Below are 19,649 nucleotides of genomic sequence, written 5' to 3'. Positions count from 1 at the left end.
CCTGTAGGTTTGGGCACTGAATTTTTGATCCCCAATCATGGTGCTGTTTGGGGGAAGTAAGGGAACCTTTAAGAGGCACAGCCTTGCTGAAGGAAGTTCGTCCGTGGAGGTGTGCATTAAGAGTTTATAGTCCCACTGCACGTCCGTGGGGGTGCGCGTTAAGAGTTTATAGTCCCACTGCACTTTCAGGGTTATGACCTTCTGGCTTCCCACTCTGGCTGTCTGCTGCTGTCTTAGTCACTGTCCTCCTATTGCTGTGAAGAGACACCATGACCAAAACTAACTGGGCAGGAAAGGGTTCATCTGACTCACTTCCATATCCATGATCCATCACTGAAGGAGTCAGGACAGGAACTCACACAGAGCAGGAACCTGAGGCAGGAGCTGATGCAGAGGCCATGGAGGGGAGCTGCTTCCTGACTGGATCCTCATGGCTTAGCTCAGCCTGCCTCCTTATAGAACCCAGGACCCCCTGCCCAGGGGTGGCACCAGCCCTCCCACACCAATCACTAGTTAAGAAAATTCCCCACAGGCTTGCCCCACAGTGCCACTTCATGGAAGCATTTCTCAATTGAGGCCTCCCCCCTGATGACTCTAATGTGTCAAGTTGACATAAAACCAGCCAGCACAGCTCCCATGCCTCCCCCAGCGGACTCCATCTCTGGAACTGTGGCCTAGAATCAGCTTTTACTTCTGGTCATGGGATCTTGTCACAGCAACAAGAAGGTAACTAATATACAGGGACAGAGAAAACCACCCCAATATCTCCCTGACATGGACCAACACCTAACTAACCAAGATGGTTTGAGTCTGAAACATGCCCCCAAAGACTACATGCTAGCAGCCCCTAGTAATTGGGAATGTGATGGAATCTTCAGGGACTGGGGTAAAAACCTCGGTTTTGCTCCAAACGGTAGGATGTACATTTCTGTGGGCTGTGGTTCCTGAGCAAGGGGACACGGGTATGTTATATGACAGGTTGTGCATATCTTTTCACTCTTTTTCTTTGCAGCCTAATGCTCCACTTACTCAGTGGATAATGGTCTGAGGCATGGTCCCCGTGAAGCCACAAGTCTAACCATGACCGTTGCTTCATCGTCAAAGACATGGCTGAGAACTGAACATCCTAGCCTGCACTCAGACGCTATGGTGGTAATCAGGGGCCAGTGGTTCCTCAGTGAAATTGGCTGCACAGCTAACATGTGCAGCTGTGACCTCTTGAGGGCAAGTGGGATATCAGGAATAAACCTGTGTAGTCCCGTCACAAGAACTCAAAAAAACCAAGCCAGTGGCCAAACCACAGGACAGAATCCACAGGTCTTGGTAAGCAGTGAGAGCCTAGGGACAAGTGGCACTGGATTCCAGCACCCAGGTGCTACAGTTGGAGGGACCCATAATACAAGGATGGCGGTACAGGGCTGGCAGGAGGCAGGGGTCGGAACTGTGGCTCCTCCCACGTGTCCTAGGCACCTTTTATATCTGCTAGGCCCAGGCAAGAAGCACCCTAGGGTGCGGTGATCCCCAGGAAGCCTGGGCCAGACTATTTGGAGGTGAGGGGTTCTAGAGCCTTGTGCTGGTCTTAGTCCTCTTCCCCAAACCAACTCTGGCTGCTGTGTGTTCAGCTCTGACTCTGCCCACTGAGCTTGGCACTGGGGACTTCCAGCGAGGCTAGCCACCACTTTCTCCCTCTGGCTTTAACGCAGGTCCCGGCACAGCCTGCATGAGAGCCAGGGTTGCTGAGGGGAGGCAGGGAGCCGCTTCCCCTCCTTACATCGCTCTTCCACCTCCATGATGGCTTTTTTATTTAATTTTAATTATTTTCTTTTTTGAAGATGGCCTAGCACCTCCACATAAAACAGGTGGTCCTTGGGCTCACTCACCTGCATCCTTCACTTCCGTTTTCTGTTACAGTGCGGGTCTGAACCTGGACTTAGCCCGTGCTAATGTCCTACCCTTGAACCCCACTTCCAGCCCTTCCAAGCTGACCCTGAACTTACGATCCTCCTGCCTCTGCCTCCTGTGCTGGAATTACAGATGTGCGCCACCACACCCAGGGAGGAACTTTCTTCCAGGAGGCCGCCTGCAGTTCACCCGCTCACCTGCCTGTCCTCATCTGTCCATTCATCTATTGCCTGCCCATCAGAGCCCATTTACACATCAGTCTGTCCCTACACCTGCGGCTGGTGGAGCTGGGGCTCTGTGCTGCCCGCCCCGGGATGTGTCCAGCAGGGGACAGCTTCTCATGAGTCAGGACAGGCCTGCACTGAGCATAGCCCCCAGGAAGGGTGCCACTTTACCTATCCAGGTGACGACAAATGGGGAAGGGTGCAGCATAGGGCATCACTTATGGGGCAGCAGGCTTCAGAGAAACCGACCCTCGCAGCAGGCCACGGGAGATGCGTCTCCAGACCCTAGGAAAGGGCAACTCTGGGGACCTGGAGAGAAACTAGCAGGAGAGTATCTCCCTGGGCAGTGTCCTGTCCCGGAGGCCACCTTGCACCAACTAGTTTCACACATGCTGCAGAGTGAGCCCTGCCTGGTCACAGTCCCTCCTGATGGCAGGGGTCAGGACTGCACAGAAGAAAGAGGAGCCTACCCAAGCCTGACCTTCCCGAGTCTTTACCCTACAACTGGGGATTCCAAACCTGCAGAACCCAGAGAAATCGGGCCTCAAAGTGCAAGGCTGACTGAAGAGTCCTCCCACAAGAGTCATCCCTGTCAAAACACACTGCCAGGGTTAGAAATGCCCACTTGTTTGAGACACTAGGCATGAAAAAGGGCACTGTCTGCAAGCTGCCCTTCCCCAGATGGCATCGTCCATCAGGTGGGGCGGAAGTCTGGACTCCAGGAAGGACAGAAGGCAAGCTATGCAAACTGCCCCCTGGTGTGATCTGTTCTGGCCGCTCTCTGGTCAAAGGGCAAGATGCCCCTGCCTTGGTTCCTCACCACTGATGCCCTGGTGCTTAGCAGTGGGTTTTCCCGACAGGATGATGGAGAGTGGGGATCACAACAGTGTTTGGTCCTTGGTGAGTTCTCACTAGTGAGCGAGCATCCCTGGGGATGTCTGTCCGCCTGTGTGGACCACGAATCCACCTTACAGCTCACTGTGGTCGCACACAGCAGGGTCCTGTGCATGGCAGCACTGGCAAATGACAAGGAGAGCTCTGCTTCTCCCCACCAGGTGTCCCTGCCTCAGGCAGCCTGGTGGGGCATCTCCCTACCTGTCTCCACCCTTTGAAGACCACCCGGACAAGGGACGCGTCCTTGCCCGTGTCCAGTGACCACTGGTAGGGCTTCACTTCTCTCAGCCCTGAGCCTCCTCAGCTAAGTGAGGACGAAGGTCCTGGGTATGGACCTTATAAAAGCAAATGTTTCTTAAATGCTCCTAAAGCCCACCGTATGACCTGCCCCTTCAGTAAGCCGGGTGACACTGGGGTGCAGGGTGGCTGGGGGCTAAGGTGGCGACCGATCCTGGGTGACCCTGGCTCCTCCAGGCAGAGTTTAGACTCAGAGCCCAGCAGCTGCACACACGCTCCTGGCCTTCGGGAAAGCGCTCTGCCCGACTTCTCACCAGCTCTCTCTGCAGTCTGTGCCCCCCGAAGGCAGTAAAGGCTGCTGAGTCACACGTGCCAGCATGGTGCGGGAACACAATGGTACGCAAGCCCGTGACTAAGCCAGGCCTGGGGAGCAGCCAGGCCCCTTGGCTTCTTGTTGTCCCTGTCGGGCTCTGCTCCCGCAGTCCCAGAGAGACCAGGCAGACCCACGAGGCCTGGCTCTGAGCAACCTCCCTTCCTACCCTGCCCAGTCTCAGCCTGAGGCACCCTGTCACCACTGTCACCGCTGCCAAGCACAAGGCCGGCATCATTTCTGCTCTTCAGACCCACCATTTGTCTCGAAGCTGCTGCCGCTGCTTGGAGCGAGACACTTGCTTGTAGCTTGTGAGCTGTGTATAGGCAAATCTTTCATTTTTCTTTCATTACGCCGGCGTGTACTGTCACTTAATTTTTATGTATGCAATCCTTCCTGACAAATATGATCTGCTGCCTGGTAATTCGTCTGACGCTCATTCTGTCCCGAGCTCTAATTATGGCTCCTCTTCCTGACACTGAGGCAGCCGTTCTGCCACCGCTGGGTACCGCACCTGTCAGCCCGACCGTGGCACTGACTAATGCCCTTTCATGCCAGCCTCCCGTTAGCAAATGGGAGCTTAAGGAGGGGCCAGGGAGGGAAGGCAGGGGACGGATTTGCATAAACGTGGCTCGGGGTCAGCAGCTTTAGGAGATGAGGAGGCTACTGCCCCAGCATCCCCACATAGTAGGTGCACATTAGGTGCAGAGGGTGAATCATTCACAGCCATATACAGGTGAGAAGGCCCCTACCCTTCTCGTGTCACGGTGTGATAGCCATTAGTTCTGTTTCTTGCCCAACCGGATTTGCGGGCATTAGGCTGCGCACAGAACTGGTGGCAGGAGGGAGCTTTCCTCTGGAACTTGGAGACTCTGGGTCCTGGGTTATGGGTCTGCACTGCCAACCCCCAGGTCAGATTAGGGACGGAGAGGAAGGGCCTTGGCTCCAGAGTGGTCCAGCAGGCTCAGACTGGTGGAGCGCCCTCAGCCCCGCGGTGCCTCCTGGGCTGTGGCACACTTGGCCCGGAGCAGCGATGGGAATGGGAGGGCACCTTGCACCCATCTTGCAGGGTCTGCTCAGGTGCCTCTTTCAAGTCCCAGCTCCTTCTCATTAATGTAATAAGAGAAGCAGTCCAAGTGGATAAAATCACAGTCGGGTGAGCCGGGGCTCTGCCGTCGCTAACAAGGAGATCCTAACCAGCTCTGACTAGCCACTGCAGCCATCTTCTCCAAGACAGGACAGAGCGCGGCTTGGGCCTGACTGACAGACCTAGGGGGCAGTGCTTTTGCTCTTTGCTGCAGTTTTTCCAAACGCTTCAGCCAAATGGCCATGGTGTGTTATCAAGGGCCAAACACTTACTTCCTAGCACGTGGGAGGAACAAAGGAAAGACACCATCCTAACTCTGTAAACAGGTCAGAGTGGACTGGAGCCTTCAGAAGGTGAGGTTTCCCTTCCGGTCAGAGTCAGCAGCTGGGGATCCCTGATGGACACCTCTGTCCCTGACCTTGTAGAAGAAGTAGGCACTTAGCATTGTAGCCTTGGTTTTGAGGGACACCATATAACCTTGAAATCACCCCAACACCCTGAATTCCAGTTTCTAGGCCCTGTGGCCCCTGAAGGCCAGTGGAGGTGTAACACAGCATCCTGAGGTCTTTGGGGCCGCTTCCTTGGGGTCAGGGAATCAGGGGAGTGAAGGGAGAGGCCAGTTCAGGTATTCCCAGGTCAGGTGGAGGCCCATGCCTCATCACAGCCCTGCAAGCCTCTGGCTCATTTCTCATAAGTGCATGCCCTGAGTCTGAGCCGCCATGGGCTGCTGAATGAACAGTGACAGTTTCCAGAGGGGAGTTTCCCACAGAGCACCCATGCTGCCACCAGAAGCTGCTGTTGGCACATGGCTGGCTGCAGGCACCCACGTGTGGGGGATGGGAGAGACAGATTGGAGCTGCAGAGTGGAACAGAAATGAGTAGAACCACAGACCAGACATGCTGGCCCCGTCCCCTCTGTCTCCCTTGGCGATGTCCAAGAGATGCCAGGGACTGACTAGGGGAGAGTCGGGGGGGGATGCCTGCCTCTCAGGTCCCTGGTGAACCCCGCTACACCTGGCTACGCACAGCACACCTGTCTGCATCCCGCTGGCCATGCCGGCTCCTATAAGCTAACTACAGGGCGGAGGCTCCCTTCCGTCACTCAACGTGTTTTGCTCTTACACACCAGGCACACAGATCTGGAAGCTGACACAGCCCCCCAGCCTGAAGCTCATCAGCCTGAGTCTTTTCCTGTCCCTCTCCCTGTCTCTCAGCAGCCACCCTCTCCACACCCCCAGCAGGGCATCAAGACCGTCACGGTCCAGCAGGCCAGCCCCAGCCCCCAAAGCAGGCAGATGTAGCGCACTCTGTATGGCAGGGTCTGTTGGCCTTCCAGGCATACTCAAGACGTGACCTGGGGTACAGGGAGGTCCCCAGTGGCCCCGCTGGGCCTCAGTTTGCTCTGTTCTGGATCTATACCAAAGCAAGAGTGAACTCTAGCGACTCAAAAACCATCTTCCCCACACTATGCAATACTCCCAGGAGAATGTCTGCCCTCTGGCCAGGCCGCCCAGCCCCACAGGCCCCTTACCTAGTGAGTGGGCTGCAGTGGTCTCCGAGCTGAAGAAGCGGCCCAGGCCAAGGTCGCCAAGCTTCACAATGCCCGTGGCTGTGATGAACACGTTGGCCGGCTTGATGTCTGCAGGGCAAGGACATGGGGTTGGTGTGGGAGGGCAGGCTTAGGAGGGATCGGAGGCCACAGGCCTGGGAGTGTCCACAAAGGACCTTTCGGCGATGGGTGAGCGTCAGTCAGGGCAAAGCCGATTCCCGCTAGAACAGCAAAGCCCACAGGCAGGCCGTCTCTGAGGTTTGCCTGTTTGCCCCCCAGGGGGATCTTGGGACAGTCACTCCCCAAGCCTCGTTTTCTCACCTGTGAGTCTGTCTGTCTCCCCTCCTTCACAGGTTGGCTGGGAGTGGGGAGCAGAGACCTCTATACTACGTCTCCCCATGCCGGAGGACTGTCAACTGCACGGTAGACAGTCCCTGCGAGCACCAAGCTTTGCACCTCACACACAGGGGCTGAACAGGCGGAGAAATGGAGACGTGGGTTCCAGCAGGTTCACACCTGCCGGTGCCTCTCAGAGGCACCCACTGGGGTTCGACCTCACTTCCTGGTGTGGGTTGGGTGTGAAGTTTGCTTAGCCAACTCCTACCAAGGTGCCAAAGCCCACAGGAAACTTCCTTTCTCTGGGCAAAACCGGCCTCAGTGCCAGAACTGGTCGCATCTGGGACGAGTGCAGGCAGTGCTGAGGTGGCCCTTGTCCCCTGAAGCCTATGTGACGACTACTGGCATCAGGCGGGTCCCCTGCCCTCACAGGTGCTTCCTGACAAGGAACAGATGCCAGCGCAGCTGTTGGATACCAGGCATGGGGAACCCTACTGGCCCACGTCATTCTTAGGGCGGCTCCTGGGGCGCTCGGAGATCTCAGGGCTGGGGTCCCAGGCGCCACGGGGCACACACCTCGGTGCATCACGCGTCGAGAATGCATGTGCTCCACAGCGCTGCACAGCTGCACAAAGTACTTCCACACGGTCCTCTCGGGGATAAGCCGCTTCTGCTTCTTGAAGTACTGTGGGGACAGACAGACAGGCCTGGGTGAGCTTGGGGGGGGGCAGTGGTGGGGCTGAGCGAACAAGGCGGGGCCAGAATGCTGTGCCCACACCTCTCTTCAGCCCCCATGCACTGAGAGGTTGGAGCCTGGCCCAGAGGGATCCCGAGAAAGGGACACTCAGCCTCAGCCTCGGCTTGGTGTGGGAGGAAGGCAGCCAAGCCACGCCTGAGAGGTGGCCATTGCTGCCCCCATGTCCTCAGAGCCAGCAAGTCCCAGTGTCACGTGACTGTTAAAGGCACAGAGACCCCGAGGGGACTGGCTATCTTTCTCAAGCAGCCCCTTGGCTTCAGTGGGCATTCATCTGCCTCCTTGCCTACTGTCCTAGTTAGAGTGTCTACTGCTGTGATGAAACTCCATGACCTAAGCAACTTTGGGAGGAGAGGGTTTATTTCATCTGTTACTACCACACCACAATCAGAACAGGAACTCACACAGGGCAGGAGCCTGGAGGCAGGAGCTGAGGCAGAGGCCACAGAGGGTGCTGCTCACTGGCTTGTTCCTCATGGCCTGCTCACCCTGCTTGCTTGGAGAACCCAGGACCCAACCACGACGGGCTGGGCCCTCCTTCATCAGTCGCTAACTAAGAAAATGCCCTGCAGGCTTGCCTGCCCACAGCCAGATCTTATAGAGGCATTTTCTCAGTTAAGGTCCCGTCTCTCAGATTACTTTAGCCTATGTCAAGTTGACATAAAATTAGAGAGGACCTATTTTAGAGAGGACCTAGTAAACCACATTCAACCCCCCAGGAAAAAAAGAAAGAAAAAAGACAAAAACCAACTCCCCCAGGCAGCACTGAAGGAGAGGACTGAAACGGAAGGTTCTGGAAGGACAATGCAGGAACACATCCTAAGGCACAGCTGAGGTAACAGTTGTGTGTTGGGGTGCATGAGCTCCCAGGCATCAGTTACCTGCTCACCAGGCTGCGGTTCTAGTGGCAAGCGGCAGCACTTTGGCCTACTGCTAAGCAAATACTCTGGTGGAGAAAGCCAGGAGCTACTGGGGTGCCTGCCCCACCTGTAGAGGGAGCAGGAGTGGAGAGAAGGCCCTGCCCAGCCGGCACAGTCCATGCTGAGCCATGCTGCTGGGCCCTCAGCAAGAAGCATGAAGGCACTGAGGTCGGTTAGGCCTTCAAGTTCCTCACCACACCTAGAGACGCTGGGAACCTGTGAGAGGGACCGTGCCCAGAGAGACCAAGCAGGAGGTGCCTGAGCTGGATTCCAGAGCTGGACACTCCAGATGCGAGGCTGTCACAGCTGCTAAACCCCGTGAGGCTCTCCAGAGGCCCTTCCAGGAGGAGCTGGAGGCCTAGCTGTCCTGGTCTCCCAGAAGACGTCTGCTTCGGGCCACCCCCAGGCCTCTGCGGCAGGCTGGGCAGGCTGCTATTTACACCATAATGCTATTTGGTCCTCATTATAGTGTTTACGTGGGGATGTGTGCAGTCAGGAGTGGTGATTTTCTAAATGTCACACTCTATAAGTGCCAGCTGACATTTAGTGGGAAGGCGCAGAGTCTCTGGTGGGTTTCAGACCGTGGCAGCTCTGGGCTTCACCAGCCCTGTAAACAATGCCAGCACTGTGGTTGACTGGCCCCTGAGGCTGCAAGCCCTCAGGACACAGCCCCTACTGCCCCCCACTGACCAGTGACCTCTAACTAAGACCAGTGGGACCACTGTGGTGTGACCCGAGCTCGGGGTTGGCTGCGAAGGCTGGGTTCCCCTGGAAGGGGTGTGACAACAGATCCTACAAGGCACCATGCAGTGTGTTGGGTATGAGGAAACTGGGCACCAGCCTGCTAAGCCACCCCAGGTCCAGTTCCCCTGCTGGCTGGCGCTGCCACAGTCCCAGCCCTGCCTGTGAGGAAGCCGGTGTAGTCAGCTGTTGCAGGCAGGGAAGAGAGGCACTCACTAGGGAGGAAGGCCAGGCAGCAGCCACATGGGTTCTCTGTGGAGCCCGGGCACACAGAGGCAGGCCTGCCCAGGCCATCTTCTTTAGAACTTACAGTCCTTCCTCAGAACCCTCTCCCAAAGGGTCACTGGGAAAGGGCGGACATTGGAGCTCAGCCCCCAGCCAAATGCTGTCTGCCTCCCTTCCAGACTGAGAGGTCACAGGGGAGTCTCAGGCCCGTGGGCTACAGCATATGTGGAGAGCAAGGAGGGCTCTGGCTCTCTGCCCCTGCTCCGACCCTCTGCTTGGCACCCAGTCTTCCAAATACAGGGCTCGCTGTATCTGCTCCCTAGGAAGCAGCAGTCCCCAACCCTGAGCGGCACTGAGAAACTCTCCGTGGCTTGACCACACCGTCACCGCCTCACCTGGTGTTCCTTGTTGGCCCACAGTGCATCTCACTGTCACCGTCTGGAGTGCTTATCCGGCTCTCCCCACCTGCTCTGGGGGCAACTCGGCCCAGGGATCTCCTCCTCCAGGAAGCACGCCCATTCAGCAGACCCCACCCTGGCTCACTCTAGAGCCTGCCTTCCTGGTAGAACTCAAGCCCCTGGGGGCACCCCCGGCAATGGAGGGACCCCGCGGTCTTGGGGGCTGGCACATGGCAGATGGAGGGCTGCATGTATTCTCGGGGTATGTGTGCGGGAGATGGCGCGTGAACGAGAAGCGAGTGAAGGGATCCTAGACATGATGTATCACGTCTGTGCCCACCAGGGATCCGCGTGCAGATTAATGCCCCGCAAATGCATTAATACGTCAACAGAAATATAAAAGCAGGTGATAACAGCTCAGCAACGCCGTTTCCCAACGACACCATATTCCTAGGGGCCAAATTTCTGAAGAGCAACCGACAAACAATTGCTCAGCCCCCGGTGCCTGCTGGGAAGATAGAATCCATGTCGGTTCGTACCCACACACAGTGGGAGCCCGCTATGAGGTCTGGCTTCACTCAGGGCAGACTAGGTTCAGGGAAGGTAGGTGATGGGGGCCACTTTAGGGGCTGGAGATGGGGACCCATGCCAACAGGGAGAAGCAAGGATCAGAGGTCACGGGTTAGGGCTGTGCTGCCTTTGGCTGGTGACTAAACTTCTCTGAGCTTTGCTGAGGATGGTGGCACTCTGTCAGTGGAGCTGCCATGTCCCTGAAAGCAAACCCACAGAAGTTCCCCTTGTGAGTCCTGAGAGGGGGACAAGACAGCTTATGGAATATCGAAGACCACTGTGAAAGCTCACAGTGGCTCAGGCTCTCACAGACCAGGCATAGAATCCTCTCTGTGTGGTAAAGAATACACCTGTCCAAAGGCTGGGTCCTGAAGACAATGACCTCTGACCAGTTCCAGGCCAGGTACACAGTCTGAGTTCCCACACAGTATTCTCAGACAAGCCAACCTTTCTGGACCTCAGTTTCCCCTACTCCAGAATGTGGCAGTTAGAGCCATAGGTCACGTCACTTAAAGACTCTCTAGGGCCACTGCGCAATCTGAATTAAGACTCTGTGGCTCTGTTCAGCTGGGGCTGAACAGCTGGGTGTGATTAACAAGAGACTGAACCACTCCAGGGAAACCTCTGCTTTGCCGGGCTAACTGATGCTGGTCGGTTGGCGCTGAGGAGTTAGCGATGACAGAAGAGACCAGCTTCAGTGAGTCAGCACGCGGGAGCTGTGTTCGGGGTGGCTGAAGCTGCACCTTGTGCTGGCACCTGAACTGGGTGGTGTAAGAATCACTGGGGGGGGGGGCCGGAAGACATGCGGGGGACATGGAGAGCAGCTGCGGCCTGGCACTGCGAGAGCCCAGGAGGGTCTACCGGTGAAGAGTGCGGCCCACCCGCAGCAGAAGACTCCGCCGCTTGAGACGCCAGTACCATGGGATGATCACCAAGAAGAGCAGCAGAAATGGAGTGGAGCGTGCCTGAGCTTAGGAGACAGCTGTGTGCGCTGCGGAGGGCTGAGCTGCAGCAGTGGCCCAGGCCTCTCTGCAGAGACAGCTGTGTGCCCAGGCCTCTGAAAGAACCCCGGAGGCGGCGAGCGGACGGGCGCTGCACTGTTTACGCAGGGGGGCTTGGTTTTTGCTTTGTTACTGCGCCCTATTCTCCCCCCAGAGTAAGGAAATATTTAACTTATATTTTTATTTTACAGGACCCCACAGCTGAAAGACCTTGAACTTTTAAGGAGATGTGGAATTTTTTTTTTTTTTTTTGGTTTTACGAGACAGGGTTTCTCTGTATTGTTTTGGAGGCTGTCGGTCCAGCCCGGCCTCGAACTCACAGAGATCGGCCTGCCTCCCGAGTGCTGGGGAGACTTGAAATTTTTAAAGAGCCTGGATTCTAGTGTGTTTGCATGTGTAGAGGGCTGTGAGACTTTTTAAGCTTAGAAGATGTTTTATATTGTGATGTCGATATCAGTGTGTGATCTTGGGAAAAAAACAAGACGTGACCGTGCTTCGTGACAGGCTGATAAGGGGTCAACTGGGCTGACTGATCTTAGGGCAACTTGATGCGACCTAGAGTCATCAGAGAGGAGGAGCCTCATTTAAGAAGCAGTAAGACCAGGCTGCAAGCAAGCCCGCAGGGCATTTTCTTAATTAGTGGTTGATGGGGGAGGCTCTATCCATGTGTGGATGGTGCTATCTCTAGACAGGTGGTCCTGGGTTCTAAAAGGAAGCAGGTCGAGTAAGCCAGGGGAGAAAGCCAGTCAGCAGCGCCCTCCCTGGCCTCTGTATCAGCTCCTGCCTCAGGTTCCTGCTCTGTGTGAGTCCCTGTCCTGGCTTCCTTTGGGGGAGAGGTGCGAGCCAAATAAACCCTCTCCCCCCCACAAGTGGTGTTCCATCACAGCCATGGGAACTTAAGACGGGGACTGGAGTCTGATCCCTAGAGGTTCCTGTTCCTTCTGAAGAGGAAAGAGTCCGCATGTGCTCTGAGCAGTGTGGGTGGTCCAAAGGGTCCCCATGTGTACCGCGGCCCTCGCCCAGTCACCGTCTGCCCTGCTTTGTGTGCCCACGGAGCCTGACAGTGCATAGGAGGTCAGGGCCCGGCTGCCGCTGGGACATGGAGGAGGGCCATTCAGGTAGAGAGGAGGGCGCTCTGACCTTGATCATCTGTGAGAGGTCGCCCGCATCAGCCAACTCCAGAACAATGTTCAGCTCATTGTCTTCGATGAAGGAGTCCAGATACTTGATGATGTTCGGATGGTTCAGTTGCTGCACCAGAGGGGGGAGGGGTCACACAGTGATGAGTGGCGTGGCTGCTGTGCCTGCCCTGCACACCCCCCCCCACCCCCGAGACACCCCCAGCCAGCATCAGGCCAGCCAAGAATCCTTTCTACCCTAAGGACCCTTTACTCTCCCAGCGTAGGTTCCTGCCTCTGGTCTCCACGCTGAGGAAGTGATGGAGGCCAGGCAGGGTGGTAAAAACAGCTCTGCCTCACAGAGAGGACCCTGGGGGTTGACATTATACATGGCTACTGGGTCTAGGGAAGCAAGAGAAGACACCCAACAGTACTGCCACGTGGTTGACACTGCTCACCTATCGGTGGACAGCCAGGGACTGACTGACTGACTGACTGAGAGCATGTTTACGAGCCTCCAAAAGCCTTTGAGCCCAGCAGGAAAGGCTGCTCTCAAGCCTAATGAGAATCTCTGAGGGCAGGGGTCTGAGTGGATATGGCTCGTGCAAAGGCCCTATGGTAGGTAGGAGGACATAGTGCATCCCGGGGCTGAACAGAGGACAGAGGGGCTGATGAATGAACAAGGCAGGGGGTGCTAGGAACCGAGGGGAGTGGGCATGGGGTAAGGTGGGGGTAGGGCCGGATGCCCTGGAGCTCTGAGAACACGGAACTGCTCAGGCCTGATTAGACCCTGGGTTATTTACTCATCATATTGATTTGTCAGCAGATATATGCATGAGACCTTTGTCAGTCAGGTGCTGGGGTTGCTGGTGGTGTCCCCTGGTGTCTGTATGATGGCCATGACAGACACAGACAATTCTGGCCTTCTTTCCTGGCCAATGCCCTTGGTATTTAGGGACAACCCTGTGTGCCCCAGCTATAAGTCTCTGTAGCTTGGTATTTAGGGACAACCCTGTGTGCCCCAGCTATAAGTCTCTGTAGCTTGGTATTTAGGGACAACCCTGTGTGCCCCAGCTATAAGTCTCTGTAGCTTGGTATTTAGGGACAACTCTGTGTGCTCCAGCTATAAGTCTCTGTAGCTTTCTCCTACAAACTTCTGATTATACCCTTAGCTTGTGTTTTGCTCATTCCCTGGGGATCTCATTCTGTACACCAGCCCAGACTGGCCTGGTATTCACTATGTAGCCCAGGCTAGCCTTTAACTCCAGGTGATTCTTGTGCCTTAGCCTCCTCTGTGTGGCAGCTATGTAATTACAGGTGGATGACACCATTCCTGGCTTAGCTTTAACGTTCAAACCTGCTCACAGACTACAGAAACGTTCCTCAACTTGTTCTGTCATTTTATTTTCAGACTAACCCATTTCACGGCGGTGTGTGTGTGTGTGTGTGTGTGTGTGTGTGTGCGCGCGCGCACACATGCCACAGCACGTGTGTAGCGGTCACAGGACGACAACAAATCAGTTCTCCCGTCTTTGCATGGGCTTTGGGGACTGGCTCAGGTGGCTTGCATGCCAAGTGCTATACTCATTGAGCTGTCTTTGCTGGCCATTTCTTGTTTTTTCAAACAAGATCTCTTACTGATTACCAGCTTGCTAAGTAGGCTGGGTTAGCTGGCCAGTGCGCCCAGAGGCCCTCGGGTCTGCACCTCCTCAGCGCTGGGGCTAGAGTGTACAATACCTCGCTTGGTTGTTTAAAGAAACCAAAAAAACAAATATGGAGGCTGGGGGAGAGGGGCGCATGCCTTTGATGCAGGTGGATCTCTGTGAGTTCAAGGCCAGCCTGGTCTACAGAGAGAGCTCCAGGACAGCCAGGGCTGTGTAGAGAAACCCTGTCTTACAACAAAAAGCTGGTTCTAGGGATTGACTTCCTATGCTCACGTTTATAGGGCACTCATTCCACCACCCAGACCTGCCCTGTTTAATTTACACAATCCTCTCAAACCCATCGGGTAGAAGATGGCTACACAGAGGCTGGTGGGGGTTAAGTCCCTTGTGAAAGGTACACAGCTTGAAAAGGAAGACATCAGTACTGTAACCCAACACTTTCCCCCTCTTCCAGCCTCCGGCCTGGGGCCCAAGTCTAGTCTGGAATTTCTGTCTGTGGCTCTGCGGAAATCAAAATGGAGATGACTGGGGAGGAGGCGTGGACAGCTGCATGTGGGCTGTCCTGATAGGCCCAGGGTGTTTGACCCATAGAAACCTAGCGAGCTGGCCCAACCAAGATTGGCCTGACCCAGGCCACTCACCTTTAGAAGACCAATTTCCTTGACACAGTCCTGCCTGGCTTTGGCGTCCATCATCTCAAAGATCTAGGGCAAGAAGAAGCCAGAAAAGGAACAGTTAAAAACCAGTGCCCACAGACTGGGTTCGAGTCCCGGCTCACCCTGCTCGTTGTTAAGGGCCTCAGAAGGAGCACAGTCCCGACTCTCAGCAACATGAGACCATGCTACCAGGATCTCTTGTATCCACCTCACAGAGGACCACAGCCTCCGAGCCTTGCTGAGGTCACACCCTGACAAGTGCTATGCCACTCCTTCAACAGGGACCTGAAGCCTAAGACTTGTAGGGGCAGACTGAAGGCAGCCATTGGCAGTATGCCAGCACAACAGCCATTATGCAAAAAAGAAGTCAGATGGCCCCGAATAACCTCTGGAAAGGAAAGAGCAGACAGTTTCTCAACTGCAGCAGCCTGATGCCCTAGAGCCCTGGAGCAAATGTGAGCGTCACAGGTCTGTGCAGCTAGTGTCTTCCCATCGTCTCCCATGCATGCCTGGCTGAGCAATCCTCCCTATCCAGGGACTCTAGGCCCCAGGAGCTCACCTTACTCTGCAGAGAACCAGCAGAATACAGCAGCCTGTGGGGAGGACTCCAGGCGCACGCTGTGTGCTTCCCAGCCTGGCCTTGCTGCTCTATCCCTCCCCTCACTTAGAAGGCTCACAGAGGGCAGGCTGGGCTCTCAGAGCCAGCGCCGGATGGGGCAGGGAGTATCTTGCTTTCTCCTACACCCTCTCTGGGCTAGAGAGTTAGTGGGCTGCTATTGTTTTCCTCATCTAAACAGACGGGACAGTAATCCTAGCCCACAGGGCTACTGTCAGGGCCCATGTCTGGGCATATCCCTGTATACAGTAGGTACCTAATGTGTGCATACTTTTATTTCCCTTTTTGTTTTACAGGAGGCTAAACTTGAGTCCCCTAGGAGGTAAGGTCACAGTGAATGTAAGGACTCAGGCATTATGCTGGCCCGCCCCTGTCACCTGGCAGAATGCACTCAGGCAGTGCCCTGGTCAGCCCAGGGTTCGATGGTTTCATAGTCTGCATGCAGGTGCAGGGGACCCCTTTAAAAGACAGATCCCGCCCATGTACCTCTCCTCTCTTCCCCTCTCTCTTTCCTGCTGTCCCCTGGGGCGGACAGGCCTTTTCCTGTCTCCCTCTTCTCCTCTGCCTTGTGGCCCTGAACTCACCTGCACCTTCTTCAGAGCCACTGTCTTCCTGTCCAGCAGGCAGGTAGCCTTGTAAACCTCGCTGAACTGTCCTCGGCCAATCTTCTTCTCAATCTGGAAGTCCGCCAGCGAGCAGCGAAAAGATATGGTGCTGGGGTGTCTCTGTGGGAGACAGAGGCTTGGGTGATCAGCTAGGCTGAAGCAGAAAGCCTGGGACTAGATGGCTGGGGCCCCAGAACCCCAATAGCACCTTCTACGCACAGAAGGAATTTCACTCGCCACCCCCAGTAATGGACCTGGTAAGCAGTGTGCGACAAATGTCGGCCCAAGAGGGGCAGAGCACACTCCTAGTCCCACCCCAGGCCAGTCACCATCAGCGGGGACAGCCAGCCACTCCTCACCAGGAAGGGGAAGCGTCTTTGGACAACCTGCACCCAGACTTCAAGGAAACTGCCGAGCTAACCCTGAAAGCAATGGTGGAAGAGAGGGACCTGGCCAAGAAGACTATGGCCAGCCAGCCAGCCCCCTCTCGCGCGGCCTCCTTCCCTCTGCAGGGCCACTGCTGGGCTGACCTGGACTCTGAGGTCTAGAGGCACCCAGGGAGGGCGGTTGGGAGATCCCTGCCTGCTGACTTGGGCAGGAGGCAGAGGACTCTGTTGGGCAAACTCTGAAGGAGCTGCGGTACCGTACCTACCCACCAAGTGGCCACTTAGGAGGACCAGCTTCCCCGAGCACTATACATGCCTGGCATGGCGCAGCTGCCACCTCAATGTCAACTCACTAGACCTTCGGAGACTGTGAGTGGGGTCCCACGGCTCCCCCAGTGCTGGAAACTGAGGCCTGGTGGGTGCAGCAGTGCTAGCCGCTACCTCATCTTCTCCTTCAAGGCCCGGTAGGAGTGAGCCTGCACTGCCAACTGCAGGACACAGCCGGTCACGCTTAGAGAGAGCCACGGTGGCTCTTGGGGACAGACGTGTCTGCAGACGTGACAACGTGCTGTTGCACATTAGGTACCTACTGTGTGCTACTTGGGGACTGCTTTGAACTCCTCCTGAGAGCTCAAGGAAGGACTCTTCCTCCAGACCTAGGCCTGGCTCGTAGAGCAGACTCCTTGCTGGACCTGGGGCTGTGCTGCTGGCGGTCCTGGGGGGAGGCACCCCCAGGGACAGTGAAGGATGGAGAAGGCTGAGCACCGAGGCTACTTGCTCTGTGAAAGCCTTCTCACCAGGGTGGGTGACAGACTGTTGCCTGAAGGCCTCGGTGACATCCTGCCCAGCCAGGGAGGCCACATTGCCCAATTCTGCCGTGGCTCCAAAGTCTAATGGATGCAGGCGGTTGCGGGGTGGGAGGGTGAAAACCACACGGAGACTGGAGTTCTAGTTCTGCACATGAGTGACCCAGATTTGTATTTCTTGTTGCAGTCACCCTAGTTAGAGAAATGGCTCACTGCAGTGGAGCTTGGGTGGTGACGTGCGCTGGGGGCATGTCCAGTCCACCGGGGTGGGGACTGCCAGCAAGCTGCTAGCAGGGTGCTCCAGGGAAGCCTCTGCTTAGGTGTGGGGCGTCTCATGACACAAGGGCTCTTGAGCATCAGAGTTCTGACCCTGATTTAATTGTGGGGGGCAGAGTCTGCTCACCCTCTGGGCTAGGTCTGTAGGTCTGTGTTGCTCTGTCTTGCCAGGCCTGTTTCTCAACCCAGGGTACCCTGGGCATGGTCCAGTTTGCCGATCACCCGAGTGACCCTGAGCCTGTCATCCATTCACTACGATTGCACACTGCGGGCTGCTGGCAGGGATGACACAATGGGAAGCCATTCCTGGCTCCTTAGAGCAGGGGTGGCCCTCAGCTCTCCCTCAAAGGCAGAGGAGTCAGCCAGCTTCCAGGGCTATGAGGAGATAGCCTGCTGATCCTGCAACCCCCCAAACGGCTTCCTGCAACCCCCCAAACGGCTTCCTGCACAGAGGCCCCAAGGAGAAGGCCTGGGCTGCAGAGGGAGGATGGAGCAGCCTCTGAGAGCCTGACCACAGACAGCAGGCGTGGCCTGATGTACAGCAGCCAAGGGGACAGCTGAGGTCCATGGAAACTGTCCCCAGATGCATCTTTCCTAGAAATGTCACTAGTTTTCTAAAGCCCAGGAAGGACAGATAGGGGACAATGGGAGAGGACTCCCCTAGGACACTTATCCTACCCCAGAAAGCCCAGAGAACCCGGGCCTTCTCTCCTAAATCAGATCAAACTGGGCCACAAGTACCCCTACCCCCACCCCTTGCTAATTTGAGTTTAAAATGTTTGAACCACAATATGCTTTGGCCATGGAAAAACCTTTCTCTCCCTATGCTTGCTCCCTAAACAGGAGCATAAAATTACATGTTAGAAGGATAAAAATGCATTCGCCCAATTAATTTTCTGAAATCTCATTAAAAAATTTAGTCTGACTGAGTCAGACTTCTGACCCGAATTTTAATCATCTTTACACTGGATGGGCCTCTTCTCCCTCATCTGGCGACGCTTCATTAATTTTAAGGCAACTGTTTCTATGATTTAAAAAGCACACTTCATCAGCATGACATTTCCTGTACACGAATTTCACCTTTAAAGACATCTGACACCAAGTGTATAGGGAATTTACAGGGGACTGGGTTTCTATGAAGCGAAATGTTTTAAATATGCATTGCATAAAAGGGCTCAACTTACAAAGAGTCCACATTATCAGACATTGCCAGGCCAACCTCGTTCGGCAGAGCGGCTGATTTCAAACCCAAAGCCAACCTTCATTCTTGCTACCCCAGAGCACTGGCTACTTCTCCTCTGAGGCAGAAGGACTCAGTGATCACACTGTTAGTACAATTCGTCACTGCCATCATCCCAGCCTCGAAGGCTACAGGCTTCATGGGCCATCGGCTCACAGAAGCTCTCAGGAATTGCTTGTAGCGCAGAGACATTACGACAGGCACTAAACATCCGAACCGCAGCACCCCCTATACAGGATGGTCCTGGCACCCCGTGAGCCGAGAGCTGCCAGCTGAGGGCACTACCGGGCAAAGGCTGGGAGTGAACACTGGAGGTCCTTCTCCACCCCAGCACAGGGGGCACTTCCCCGTGGACACCACTCTGCCCCAATTTCACCCCTTGCCAGCCTCAGGCCTCCACCACAATAGGTTCCTCCTCTGCTATGGGCTCAATTCAAGTAACCACACACCAACTCTTTGCTCTTGACTGAAGAGTAGAGGTGTGTATGTGCACGTGTGTGTGTGTGTGTGTGTGTGTGTGTGTGTATGTGTGCGTGTGTGGGTGTGTAACCTGCTTGGCCTGCTTGCAGGTCTGGAGCCTGTATTCTCTCTGTCATGTTCCTGACCCCTGGTCATCCACTGGACAAAACCAGCTGTCCCATGCTCTGCTCATCCCCAAGCTATTAGTGCCTTCCTTTTATCTGTTTATAGAGGGGTCCCCAGGACAGATAAAGACCTGAAACAATCTTTTTCTAAATTTATGATCAAAGCCAGCACTCTTCAATTGTGTGCACACATGTGTGTGTATGTGTGTGTCTCTGTAGTGTATATGTGTGTATGCATGTGTGTGTGCAGGCGTGTGTCTATGTGTGTGCTGTGTGTATGTGTGTGTCTGCGTATGTGTGATGTGTGTGCACATGCGTGAGTGTTTGTGTGTGTGTCTGTGGTGCATGTGTTTGTGCATGTGTGTGGTGTATGTGTGTGTGAGTGTGTGCACGCACATACACACACACACACTTGGACAGTGGAGGTCAATCATTCTCCATTTTACTTTTGAGACAGGGTCTTTCACTGAAGCCAGAGCTCACCAGATTC

General features: G+C 55.4%; 1 protein-coding gene across 3 annotated transcripts in view; it reads right to left on the bottom strand.

The window, feature by feature from the left end:
• Nek6 (NIMA related kinase 6) overlaps window positions 1-19,649 on the bottom strand; it is a 71,872-nt gene that overhangs the window by 10,275 nt on the left and 41,948 nt on the right. For all 3 annotated transcript variants that reach the window (XM_040735700.1, XM_040735699.1, XM_013122042.3), the window contains exons 3-7: window positions 15,847-15,987; window positions 14,632-14,694; window positions 12,349-12,459; window positions 7,176-7,284; window positions 6,246-6,353 (exon numbers count right to left, since the gene is read on the bottom strand). In XM_040735700.1, the coding sequence (XP_040591634.1) occupies window positions 6,246-6,353; window positions 7,176-7,284; window positions 12,349-12,459; window positions 14,632-14,694; window positions 15,847-15,987 (532 nt within the window). The remainder of the gene's footprint in view (window positions 1-6,245; window positions 6,354-7,175; window positions 7,285-12,348; window positions 12,460-14,631; window positions 14,695-15,846; window positions 15,988-19,649) is intronic.

The sequence above is a fragment of the Mesocricetus auratus genome, unplaced genomic scaffold (genome assembly GCF_017639785.1).
Source record: "Mesocricetus auratus isolate SY011 unplaced genomic scaffold, BCM_Maur_2.0 Super-Scaffold_100047, whole genome shotgun sequence".
Taxonomy (NCBI): Eukaryota; Metazoa; Chordata; class Mammalia; order Rodentia; family Cricetidae; genus Mesocricetus; species Mesocricetus auratus.
The sequence above is the reverse complement of the archived record's forward strand: the minus strand, read 5'-3'. Positions and strand labels throughout refer to the sequence as shown.